This window comes from Hyaena hyaena, unplaced genomic scaffold, assembly GCF_003009895.1.
Source record: "Hyaena hyaena isolate Hyena2069 unplaced genomic scaffold, ASM300989v1 scaffold_44, whole genome shotgun sequence".
In the NCBI taxonomy this organism is placed as follows: Eukaryota; Metazoa; Chordata; class Mammalia; order Carnivora; family Hyaenidae; genus Hyaena; species Hyaena hyaena.
In genome coordinates this window covers 4,837,980-4,851,132 of record NW_024080676.1, presented here as the reverse complement: position 1 = coordinate 4,851,132, position 13,153 = coordinate 4,837,980, and the positions used below count along the sequence as shown (strand labels likewise).

The following is a 13,153-nucleotide window of genomic DNA, read 5'->3' as shown; positions in this document are numbered from 1 at the left end:
AGTGGCAGGCAGAGCCACAGGTGTGCATGGCCCAATTGCAGTCAAGTCCACACCAGCAGAGACTGGCTGATATGTCACTCAAGACTGGGCTGGAGGCTGAGAGTGTCTTGGAAGAAGAAGAGCCTGGGGAAATCTGTGCATGGAACCGCAGCCCTTTTAGGGAGCCCCTGAGCCCCATCTGTCCCACCCACTTAGGCCTTCCATGAGGCCTTCCTTGCACCCCATCCCTTTGCCTGGGAGGTGTCTATCTTTCCCATCCAGCCCTGAGTCAGGCTGGGTTTAGGAGACGGTTTTAGCCTGTGTTGAGGGTGGCAGCTGGAAGGGTCAGTATTGGGCCTACCCAGGGGATTCCCCTATACATTTGTCTCTGGCCCCATAAGCTGTTCTTTCCCTAGAGCAGCTGCTAAAGGCCCCAGTGTGGCTGCCAAATGCCAGGGGAGGCCTCTGTAACTCCCCTCTGCCTCCTCCCCCTGAGGGCAGCCTCTGTAGCAGAGCCCCTGCTATACATCTGGAGGTACAGGGGCTCCTGTAGAAAGTCCCCAATCCCAAGGGCTCCTGGGCGGATCAGTTGGTTAAACATCCAACTCTTGATTTCAGCTCAGGTTGTGATCATGAGATAGAGCCCTGCTTCAGGCTCCATGCTGAGTGAGGAGCCTCTTGAGATTCTCTCCCTCTTCCTCTCTCCCCTGCTCATGCGTTGTACACATGTGCACTTGCTCTTTCTCTCTCTCTCTCCTCTCTCTCTCTGAAAAATTAAAGAAAGCAGCACAGTCTCTATTTCCAGGAGCAGGTATGTTCTCAGAGCCTTAAGACCCCTAACCCAGCTGGAGAGCTTCATGGCTCCTCCCTCTGTGGCCCCACAGGCCAGGGCTTAGTTTCGCTGCTCTGCCCCGAGGTGGCGTGGTGCACACCCAGACGGTGTGGAGGAGGCCTGGGTTCAAGACTGCTTGCTCTTAGCTCTGTGGCTAACTTGGCCCAGTCCTGCTGCCCCTCTGAAGTTCTAGTTTCTCATCTGTAAAAAAAAAAAAAAAAGTGGGATTCATCTGGATCATCTAAAAAGAGTCCTTCTGAGTCATCCATGAGTGTGTTGAAATTTGGACCAGAAAGAACAAGTGACCCTGGAAGCACCTGGATTTCTGTAACCACAGTTTTCATGTCTGTACAATGGGACAAGAGCTGCCTTTCTTTCCCAGTGTTGTTGTGAAGCCTGAATGAGATCAAGCCTGAAGTACCTAATTTTATGGACGAGCTTAAAAGTTCCAGCAATTAAGAGACTTGCCGAGGTTAGAGCTGGTAGTGGTAGATCACGGAGTTGAACCTGGGTCTGTCTGACTTCAAAGCCTGGGTTCTTTTCTCCCAGGACAAACAACAGATTTAGCTTTGGAAACTGGGGTGGTTCGTGTTAGTGGAGAAGGTGTATGTTCTCAGAGGTCATTAGTAGGTCTGTGTGGCTTTAAGTCTCCTGGGGAGCCCACTAGTCTTAACTGTCAAGCCACTGGACAGTCCCTTCTCAAGTCCTTGGTTGGTAAGGGACAGAGCCATTGCTAGCTGTGATTTCTCTGCTCCCAGGGGCTCTGTAAAGAGAAGGTACCCACTGCCTTCTCCCAGGAGGGAGCTGCCCTTGTTTTGCCTGATTCATGGTCTCTGTGCTCCCCCTCTAGCTGGAGGCTCCGGTATCCATCGCCCTGTGGCCAAGAAGGCTATACCTGGGGCCGAATACAAGGCCAAGGTAAGAGTTGTGGGTAGGGACAGAGCCTCCGGGAAAGGATGAGGGTAGCCGTGCCCATCACTCTTCTGGAGAGCCACCTTTACGGAGCCAGACTCAGGCCACACCAAGGAGCACACTGAGGTCTTGTTAGCATTTAAAGTCCATGCCTTTGTTGGTTGGCATCCAGAGCTACAGGAGTCCTTTGGTGCCACCAGGGCAGAGTGAAGGGGAGGACATGGGGTCTGTTAAGTCAGAGGCAGGGAGGAAGGGGAACCCTATACTCCTAGCTGACTCTCTTTCTGGCTGAGCAGAAAGCAAAGGGTGACGTTAAGAAGAAAGGTCGGCTTGACCCCTACGCCTACATCCCCCTCAACAGAACTAAGCTCAACCGAAGGTACAGTACTGTATTGTGGGGGGTCAGGCTGGGACGGTGGGGGTGGGGAGCTCAGTGCTCCAAAGAGGGAGGGCCTTATTCTCAGTAAACTCTCAACGTAATTGCTCTGATGTCTCCCAGTTTTCTTTTTATTTTTTAATGTGCACCTTCACATAGTTGGTACCCACATGTGCTGTTGACTTGAACTGCTCTCTTAAGCAGGATAGCACACGCACCCAGATCACGTGCCGCCCGCTGCCGGGGAGCGCCCTTTTTCCCCAGTTCCCACTAATGCTGGGGGAGCCATTGGTCAGCATCATGGGAAGAGAGACCACCTGTCTGCAGAGAGATGTGACCCTTCTGTTCCTTGTCCCCGCAGGAAGAAGGTGAAGCTGCAGGGACAGTTCAAAGGTCTGGTGAAAGCTGCCCAGCGGGGGTCCCAGGTGGGACACAAACTCCGCAGAAAGAATCGTCGGCCCTAAAGCCCCGGGGCCCCCAGAGCTGCCCTGGGACCCAGTGTAAGATCTCTCTGCAGCTCCCAAACTGCTTTGACATCAGTTCCAGACACTGAAGGTTCTGGCAGAGCCTAGACTCAGAATGACTTGTTGGAAAGGGCTTGGCTTTGAGAGGCACCTGGGATTTTGGAAGCTCCAGATGGGAACTGCCCTTTAGACATGTTCCTAAGGCCTGGAGATGGGAATGTGGCCTCCCTACTTTTGAGTCAGCCGGTGAGACAGCTGTGCTTTCTGCCCAGAGCAGCCGTGCACACCAGAGCAGTTTCCTTTCTTCCAGCTGTTTGTAGCCACGTGGCACTTAGCCTGGCTGTAGTCTGGGTGTGGATTATTTGCTGTGATCAGATGTAGAATAAACACGGACTGCCATGCATTATCCCTAGAAACACTGTGTTTTATTACCTGCCCCTCCATGGACAAGAACTGTGTTCGGTTTTTGGCAACAGTGACTTGACCTCTTCTTGTCCAGTCCCTGCATCCAGTCTAAGGCACAACAGGTAGCTGTGGGTCAGGCCTTAGAACTTGTCCACCTGTGTCAGGAGGTTTTCCTGACCTCACTTATAGTCTCAGTCAGAGGTGACATTTGGAGGGGCAGGAGGGGAAATGAATGCTCTGGGGCTAGTCTGTAGAGACAGAATAGAAAGGAAGCGGTGGCTGCCCCAGGCTGCCCCTGGGCACAGGTTCCCCCAGCAGCTTGGTTCGTGGATTTATTGAAGTTCATTGGTTCATTGAGCCCCTCTGAGTGATGAGTGCAGCCTGATCACCCGCCTCCCTGATCAGCACTTCCTGCTTTTCCCAGACAAGTAGACAAGTTGTGCAAAGACCAGCATGATTCTCACTGTCCAGCTTTGCTGGTTTGGAGCACTACTCCTGAGGTCACTTTATCAGCCATGCTACCCCTGTGTGTGCTTTCCCAACAGACATCAAGAGGCAAGGAACCTCAGGGCTAGTCCCCCATCCCCAGTAGGAAGAATTGTTCCCTGGCATTTGATCCATAGTTTTTCTCATCTCAGATTCTCTCCATTTGAGATGAGATGCCCCACCCCCTCCACCACACACACTCTATAGTTTCTGTTCTAGTTTCATGCCCTTGGCTCTGATAATGCTCCCAGGAGGCCCTGTGCACAGTTCCGTTCATCCTCTGAGAGCTCTAGTCTTGACTTGATCGAATGACCCCCAAATTATAGCATTTCCTCCCACTGAATCTGGAGTGAAGAAGCTGAGAGGAACCACACTTCACCCAGAGGTGGCGCTCTTTACATGCCGTGTTCACAGAAAGTCTGGGCTTGGAGAGCCATGAAGGCGGTCTGTGATCCCCATGGTTACTCTTCTGGACAAATCAGGCCTATCCTAGCCCTTTCCTATTTCCTTTTTCAGGAAATGAACCACATGCATACGACACTCCATGAAGGCAGGAGTGGGGAGGAGCCAGTTGTGCTTACTATAGTGTGCTTTCTTCGAAAGGCAGGGCTCGCGCAGGTGACCCAGAAAGGTTGGTCTTGGTGATGTGCTGAATTCTATACTCTTTTGGAAGTAGACTTCAGACGCACATTATCTTTAAGTAGAGGCAAGAATTAATCTGCCCCAGAAACGTAAGGTCCTGGAAACGTTTGTTGTGAAAGTCAGTGCTGCGTTTGTCCCGACAGTGGGGGTGATGAAGAAGGTCGGGAGTATTTATCAATGCGAGATTCGTTCACTTTCAGGACCACTGGAAAATCTGAGTCTCCACCAAGATCCAGGTTTACTACTTTGATTTTATTACGTTTCTGGCAAAGTCAGAATCAGACTTCTTCCAGCTTTCTTTTCTGGGGTCTGCCTTCGATTCCTTCTCAGGAATGGGAGGCAGAGTGTGCCCTGCCCGGCCACACTCCCGGTGTTGGCTGAGGACATGAGCAGCGGTGGGGACCTACAAAGGCAGTGCGTTCGTGGCCCCCATCCTGACGCCTCTGCACACAGAGGGGGTCTGGTCAAACCAACCTCATCCCTTCCTGGGAAACGCAGCTTCCTGGGATTGAGGCCACTGGCCAGGTGGTGGCTGTCATTTTACAGCCACGGTCTCATTTGCAAGTCCACCTCAGTCCACAAGCTTCACCTTGTTTTCCTGCATTGTTTGCAACACATGAGAAAATTACCTCCCATGTTCAAGTGGTCTGTTTTCTTTCTTCATTGTTGCTTATGTTTCATCATAGGGTAACTTAGGAAATTAGACTGTATGCTCTACTTCAATATTAAGGTACGTAAGAATCACAGAACATTTGGAGGAAAAAGCAGAAGCAGGAGCTAGACTCTTACCAAATTCTCAGTTTTTTTTTTTTTTTAATGTTTTTTATTTATTTCTGAGACAGCATGAGCAGGGGAGGGTCAGAGAAAGAGGGAGATACAGAATCTGAAACAGGTTCCAGGCTCTGAGCTGTCAGCACAGAGCCCGACGCGGGGCTCAAACCCACGAACTGTGAGATCACGACCTGAGCTGAAGTCGGACGCTTAACTGAGCCACCCAGATGCCCCCCCCCCCCCAAATTCTCACTGTTAGTCTTCGTGCAGCTGACCCTGGAATGACACAGGTTTGAATTGCACGGGTCCGCTGACACATGGGTTGTTTTTTGGTAACTACAGCACAGTACTATAAATGCATTTTCTCTTCCTTGTGATGTTGTGCGTGTCATTTTCTCTAGCTTTATTGTAAGAATGCAGTGCATAATATACACACCAAATACGTGTTATCGGTAAGGCTTCTGGTCAACAGTAGGCTGTTCGTAGTTGATTTTGAGGGAGTCAAAAGTTATATGTGGATTTTGGACTGAATGGGGATCAGTGCCCCACCCCCACATTATTCAAAGGTCAGCTGTATCAACTGTATATTTCATGCTTGTTTTTTTATGCACAAGGCTTTTTAAAATACAAAAACAGTCTTAAAATACAAATATACTTTCTAATTGTCACAAACTTTTTACCCTACCAATGTAAACACTTCATAAGCATTGCTTTCCATGGCCTGGTTTAAACACCTGCCCGGTGGACTAGGTCAGTTTACTGACAACCTGTGAGTCCATAAGTATGTTGCTCCTTGACGTACACAGGATCTTAATGCCGTCACTAGACGCTGGATCACGTGCAGAGCAATATTTAGAAAGTGACACGATGGCTGTTCTTTCTTCTATTTTTGCTATACATTAGTGTGAATAGACAGATGACTGTACTCCAGAAAATAACCCTGATTGGAGCACCGTAAGCTGGCGTGCCATTTCCCGAGATCATGCTCACTGTAGCTTCTGACGTTAGAATGTTTACCAAGCTGTCAGAGAGGCTGGCCAAGTCACCCCGGCCGGCGCTACAGGGCCAGAAACTGTTCTCCCACTCCAGGCGCCACTGACTGGCCGTGGAAGTGCCTGGGACAGGATTCTGAGGCCAATAATCGGTAAATGTTGATTAAGAATGTTGGGGTGGAGGTGGGTATGGTGGCATGCTCCCGCTGCACGCTCCCTCCTGGGCTGAGGTCTGGATCTCAGCTTTGCGAGTCTAAAATCAGAGTTGATTGTGTTCAGAGAGGAAGAAAGTGACTCACCACAGGCCTAAGCAAAATTATGATTTATTAATTTGTAATGAGAAATATAACTGCCAAGGGGCTTGAGACTGGCATGGAGACCGCTCAGCACACACTCCCCTGCACAGAAAGTCAGAATCAGAGGCTTTAGTGAGCGTGGACCAGCGCACGGGGAATCAGTGAGTGATAATCGGCATTGTCGAGGAGGTCGGACTGTTCTCTCTGTGGGATATACCTGCCCATCGGGTCCCCCTCTGTTGAGGTTGGTGCCAGAACCTCGTGTTCTCGTGTCCTCTAGACTCTTCAGAGCCACCCACCTACCATTCGGAAGCTTTTCTGAGGCCGCATCCAGCTCCTGCTTCCTTCACATGCAGGCATGCCTGCACTGAATTTCGAAACCCAACTCTGGCTCTCAACAGGGACACATCCTGTTCTCTCTGGGGCCTTGTGTGCAGATAACTAATCCTGTCTGTCGTGTGTGGACTTGAAGGGTTTACCTACTAGAGGGCAGCTTGATTTCCAGAATCCGGGGATGTTACCCTGTAGACCCAAAGGTGGCTATTACAGAGCTGATTGGATTTTAGGGCGGGGTTTCACAGAAGACCCTAGGCACCGATGACAGGCAGAGGGGATCTCGCGATGGTGCCAAGAATAGCCGGGACTCCTTATGGCTACTCTGTTGTTTTTACAAGCTCTTCAAGAGTCTTGCTTTGAACCAGAACTGTCGCTGTGCCACAGATCTTGAACTTGAGGCCTCTGAGCCTGAAATACATACACAGCTGATAGCTTGGTACCAGCCCTCAGTTGTAAATAAGCTCATAAAAATGACTAGGTGCAGTATTACCTTAGAAGATTTTACACGGCTGTGCATATTGATTGGGTCCCTGAGTGATAATACTTATCTAAAATTGCCTTCCTTAACCTTTCCACAGCTGGGTCAACTGCTTGCAAGCAGGTGGGGTATGCCTCCAGAACAAATAATCAGCCAGCGAAGCTGACATTTAGTATTTATTCCGAAGAAAGTCCTTCCCTGCCCACACAGGACTATCACAGGGGTCACGTGGATCCTCTCCCTCAGGACCTCACACAGAGGCACAATCACGCCTAATCCACACCCGCCAGGTTTAAATCGCCACAGGTACAGATTACCACCAAACAATCACGCATACTATCTCTCTTCACCACCACCACCACCATCCCTGCCGCCAAACGGGGGCATGATGATTACTTGCTGTCATTTTCTTTTTTTTTTTTATAGGCACAACCCACCTTGTAAAGGGTCATAAAATTTATTTTTTTAATGTTTTACGAGAGGAGAGAGAGAAAGAAAACGAGCAGCAGAGAGGCAGAGAGAAAGGGAGATACAGAATCTGAAGCAGGCTCCAGGCTCTGAGCTGTCAGCACAGAGCCCGACGCAGGGCTTGAACCCATGAGCCAGGAGATCATGACCTGAGCCGAAGTCAGACCCTCAGCCGACTGAGCCACCCAGGCGCCCCAACAGCTGTCATTTTCATGATCCTTCACAGCTGAGAATCCAAAGGCAGAGTTAAGTCATTGGAATAAGGTAGTTCCCCGGTCTCTCCGAGTTCAAGCCCACTGCACCCTTCGTAACAGAGCCTCCAGGGAGAACACAGTGTTGCAAGGAGGCCTAGCTGTGCATTTCAAAATGCCGCCTGCAGTTGGGACACCAGAGTCCGCTTCCTTTTCCTTCATCAGCTTGCAGGCCCTTTACTCCCCAAAGCCCTGCTGCTCTGGGACTCAAACCAGTTACAGAACAGGCTTCTTTGGGGCTCCTGGGTGGCTTAGTCGGTTAAGCGTCCGACTTTCGCTTAGGTCATGATCTCGCGGTTCGTGGGTTCGAGCCCCGCGTCGGGCTCTGTGCTGACTGCCAGCTCAGAGCCTGGAGCCTGTTTCGGAGTCTGTGACTCCCTCTCTCTCTGACCCTCCCCTGCTCACGCTGTCTCTCTCTCCTAGAAATAAATAAAAATATTTAAAAAAAAAAAAAAAAGAACAGGCTTCTTTGTACTTGGCAAGAGGAGGCTGGAGTTGTACCAGGACTGACTTTCTTGACAACTACAGGGCAGGGCAAGGCGGGGCCGGGCTGCTCGCTGGGTATCCCTTCCTCTTCCTCTTCCCCTTTCAGAGGGCCATGGAGCTGCTCTGCACATTGTGCCTTTCTTCCTTTCCGCCACTTTCTTCTACCATATCCCTTGTCCTCTCCTTCACCTCTCCCCCCCTCCTTGTCTCTCTCTCTCTCTCTCTCTCTCTCTCTCTCTCTCTCACACACACACACACACACACACACACGCATTGCGCCTTTGTTCTGAGCAAAGGACTTTCTTAGAAAAGCATTTTGTGAGACAGGAGATACAGTAATAAGCCAGCAGACAGGATCTTTGCCTCCACGAAGTTTATGAGGAAGGAACAGGTAAAATAAGGAATAAATAAAACACATGATTGGAACAGTGCTTTGTGGATGTCTTGAAGGGACATAATTTGGATGAGGAGGCCATGGAGGGGGGTGAGGCAGTCTTGGAGTAAATGATGTTCATCTAAGACTTGAAAGGTGAGCAGGCTTTAAGTTTACTCATTTGCCTCAATGACCAAGACTCTGGAATTTCTAGGTCCCGGGACCGAAGGACAATATGGTTGGAAGGTGGGTTGGGGCCAGGACCCGTCTGGAAGCCCTAGCAGGCTTACTGTTTCACGTAGATGGTGTGGGGGGGTGGGGGCGCGGTGGTGCGGCTAAATCTCTCGCCCACTTCTGGCCTATGCTGCGGACAAACGAACAGCACATGCAGAGGCCCCGGAGCCGAGAAGAGTTTGGCCCCTTCAAAGAATTGACAGTGTGGGGTGCCTGGCTGGCTCAGTCAGTAGAGCGTGCAACTCCTGATCTCAGGGCTGTGAGTTGGAGCCCCAGATTGAGCGGAGAGATTACTTAAACAAAATCTTTAAAGGGGTGCCTGGCGGTTCAGCCGATTAAGTGTTTAACTTCAGTTCAGGTCATGATCTCACTGTCTGTGAGTTCGAGCCCTGTGTCGGGCTCTGTGCTGACAGCTCAGAGCCTGGAGCCTGTTTCAGGTTCTGTGTGTGTGTGTCTCTGCCCCTCCCCCACTCACACTGTCTCTGTCTCAAAAATAAACATTAAAAAAATATTTAAGATAAATAAATAATAAATAAATAAAATTAAAAAAAAAAAAAAAACCCAAAGAATTTACAGGAAGCCAGGGTTGCCGGACAGGAGGAACAAGGTGGAGAGTAGGATGGCTAGAGACTGGAGAGGCTGCTGCTGGTGGTGTTTCACAGGGTCTTAAAGTAACCCAGCTCCAATGGGTGTTGGAGGGGAGGGAGGGGTTATACAGGGGACTGACCTGAGCTGACTTGCTTTTTTTTTCTTTTTAAACATCATTGACTGCTATGTGAGTCATGGATCAGAGCAGGGCGAGAGGAAACAAGGAGGCCCATTAGGAAGCTGCTGTTACAATCTGACCAAGGATGGTGCGTGTGTCTGGGATTGTGGGTGGTGGTGGGGGCCGGGGGCGTGGGCCCGTGGTGGGGATGGTGGGAAGTGGCTATAGGTGGTATGAAAACTGAAACCTGAAGTTCAGTGGAGGGATCTTCAGTTTCGCAAGAAAGAAGCAGTCTCCTTGTTTACTGGACCAAAAAGGCTGGACAGAGTTCAATCATTCAGCCCCTTGTAAATCATTCAGTGCCCGTTTTTTTTTTTTTTTTAATTTAATTGTATTTTTTTTTTAATTTTTTTTTTTATGTTTTATTTATTTCTAGGAGAGAGAGAGAGACAGCATGAGCAGGGGAGGGTCAGAGAGAGAGGGAGTCACAGACTGAAACAGGCTCCAGGCTCTGAGCTGGCAGTCAGCACAGAGCCCGACGCGGGGCTCGAACCCGCAAACCGCGAGATCATGACCTAAGCGAAAGTCGGACGCTTAACCGACTAAGCCGCCCTGGCGCCCCGTTTCATTCAGTGCCCGTTATATGCCAGGCACTGTCCTAGGCACTTTATATACACCAGAGAACAAAATAACAGAACTCCAGCTTTTGTGGGAGGCTCAAACAAAATAAACATGGAATTTTAGCAGATAGTGATAAGTGTTCTAGAGAACTATAACACAGAAAAGGGGATAGAGAATACTGGATGGGAGAGAGGATAGTTTCAACTTTCAGTTGGGCAATCAGAGAAGGTGTTTAAAGACTTGAGGAATTGAACCTTTAGATAATCCTCAAGATGAGGGAAGCAGCAAGTGCAAAGGCCCTGAGGTAGGCACGTACTTATGGACAAAGAAAAGCAGCTGGAGGGGCGCCTGGGTGGCTCAGTTGGTTAAGCCTCCAACTTTGGCTGAGGTCATGATCTCACAGCTTGTGGGTTCAAGCCCTGCGTCGGGCTCTGTGCTGAGAGCCAGCTTCAAATTCTGTGTCTCCCTCTCTCTCTCTGCCCCTCCTCCACTTGCACTCTGTCTCTTGAAAATAAATAAACATTAAAAAAAATAAAAATAAAAAAGAAAAGCAGCTGGAGCTGAGAGAGTGAGAGGGAAATGAGATTGGGATGTGAACTGGAGCCATATGGTATAGGATCTTATATATGCAACTGTGAGGGTTTTTTTTTTTTTTTTTTTTTGAGATCACACAATTTAGGAGTGCCTGGGTGGCTCAGTCGGTTAAATGTCCAACTTCAGCTCAGGTCATGATCTCACAGTCCATGGGTTCAAGCATCGGCCTCTGTGCTGACAGCTCAGAGCCTGGAGTCTGTTTCAGATTCTGTGTCTCCCTCTCTCTCTGCCCCTCCCATGCTCACATTCTGTTTCTCTCTGTCTCTCTGTCTTTCTCTCAAAAATAAATACAAACATTAAAAAATATATTTAAAATCACACAATTTGTTTTTAAGTTTTTATTTCTTTTGAGAGAGAGCAGGGAAGGGGCAGAGAGAAAGGGAGACAGAGAATCCCAAGCAGGCACCGTGCTGTCAGCTCAGAGCCTGACACAGGACTTGAACTCATGAACCGTGAGATCCTGACCTGAGCCAAAATCAAGAGTCAGATGCTTAACCAACTAAGCCACCCAGGTGCCCCTGTGAGGACTTTTTTTTTTTTTTAAGGATTTTATTTCTTTTAAGCAATCTCTACACCCAGTGTGGGGTTCAAACTCATGACCCTGAGATCAAGAGTCACATGCTCTTTTAGGGGCGCCTGGGTGGCTTAGTCGGTTAAGCGTCCGACTTTCGGTTAGGTCATGATCTCGCGGTTCGTGGGTTCGAGCCTGGAGCCAGCCTGTTTCGGAGTCTGTGACTCCCTCTCTCTCTGACCCTCCCCTGCTCACGCTGTCTCTCTCTCTCTCTCTCTCTCTCTCTCTCCTAGAAATAAATAAAACATTAAAAAAAAAAAAAAGAGTCACATGCTCTTCTGACTGAGCCATGTGCTCCCTTATAGACTGCTGTAAGGACTTTGACTGCTCTTCCCGATGGAAAGGGGAGCCATTGGACGATTGGGAATGCAGAGATCACATGATCTGGAGAGGCCATCATCTGAGATGGGGAAAGCCACAGAGGGAACATTTGGGGGCAGGAAAGACAGGAATTCAGTTTTAGACATCCTGAGTTTGAGATGGCTGTTAGATATCCAAACGGAGATGGGCCAGTGAGAGAGGAACCTGGAACTCAAGAGGGTTCCTGCATGGGTGCATACATTTGAGCGTTATGTGTGTACATGTGTGTGTTCGAAACAAATAGACTGAGATATCAACAAGTGGGTGAGTGCAGAAAGAGGAGAGAACGTGTCTAAAGCCTGAGCTTCGGATACCCCAACATTAAAAGCACATAGATAAGGAGGAACAGCCAATGAGGCAGAAAAAACAAACCAAGACAAAACAAAACAGTAAGAGGACATGGTCTTCTGGAAGACTGAGTAAAGATAACATTTCAAGGAAAGAGATAGTTATCAGCTTCATCAGATCTACTGAGTGGTCAGGTAAGATGACAATTACTGGATTTGGTAACATGAAGTTCATTGGTGAGGAGTTCTGGGTATCAGCAGCTCAGCCCAAACTACTCTGACATTCAACTAAAAAAAAATAGGATGGGGGCACGTGGGTGGCTCAGTCGGTTAAGCCTCCGACTTCGGCTCAAGTCATGATCTCATGGTTCGTGGGTTCGAGTCCCAAGTCAGCCTCTGTGCTGGCAGCTCAGAGCCTGGAGCCTGCTTCGGATTCTGTGTCTCCCTCTCTCTCTGTCCCTCCCTGGCTCACACTCTGTCTCTGTCTCTCAAAAAAATTAATTAAAAACGTTAAAAAAAATTTTTTTTTAAAGGTGGGAAGAAACATTTAAAGAGACAAACTTAAAACCAACAGAGAGCTAGCTGGAGAGTGAAGACTTACCCAACCCAGCCCTAAGAGTGGACAGGAGCCTGAGAGGAAAGCCCAGCAAAAGGGGAACGTAGGCTTGGGCAGGTGGGCGGTGGTGCAAAGTAGGAAGAGTCTGTTTGAAGGCTGAAATGCACTTTTGGTGGTTTCATGGGATTAAGGAAACAGAAGTTGGAGTTTAGGAACCACCAAGAGTGGAAACTCAAATAAATTACACATGCACACCTTCGTCTGGGACCCTAATAGGCAACAACCTAGGTATAAGGGTAAATTGAAAGCACGTCACACGTGCTTGCAAACTACTATCAGGTCGTTTGGCTGGTCCAGGGAATCTTGAAATCAGGACTTGGATTTAGATGTTTCTGGATTGCTAGAGACCCCAGGAATTTTGCAGGACCAAACATGGCAACATCATTCTAGGTTCCAAATTATTTCGACAACTAAGTTTTCAAATACAATATCCCGTACTCAATTAAAAATAACCAAGCATACTAGGAGACAGTAAAGTATGAGTGAGAAAATGTGGAAACAATAAACAACAAGAACATACCACAGGCTATCTCTTTACACCTCATGTCTCACACTGTGCTATTGGTTGTGACTCTTATTTTTTAAATTTTTTAAATCTTTATTTTTGAGAGAGAGAC

The 13,153-nt window shown here is 48.8% G+C and overlaps 1 protein-coding gene across 1 annotated transcript in view; it reads left to right on the top strand.

Annotated features, from left to right (window-relative positions):
- RRP12 (ribosomal RNA processing 12 homolog) overlaps window positions 1-2,969 on the top strand; it is a 29,075-nt gene extending 26,106 nt beyond the window's left edge. Inside the window, exons 32-34 of the mRNA XM_039230196.1 lie at window positions 1,662-1,729; window positions 2,020-2,102; window positions 2,461-2,969. Coding sequence (XP_039086127.1) covers window positions 1,662-1,729; window positions 2,020-2,102; window positions 2,461-2,563 — 254 coding nt within the window. The 3' untranslated portion in view covers window positions 2,564-2,969. The remainder of the gene's footprint in view (window positions 1-1,661; window positions 1,730-2,019; window positions 2,103-2,460) is intronic.
- Window positions 2,970-13,153: the final 10,184 nt, after the last annotated feature.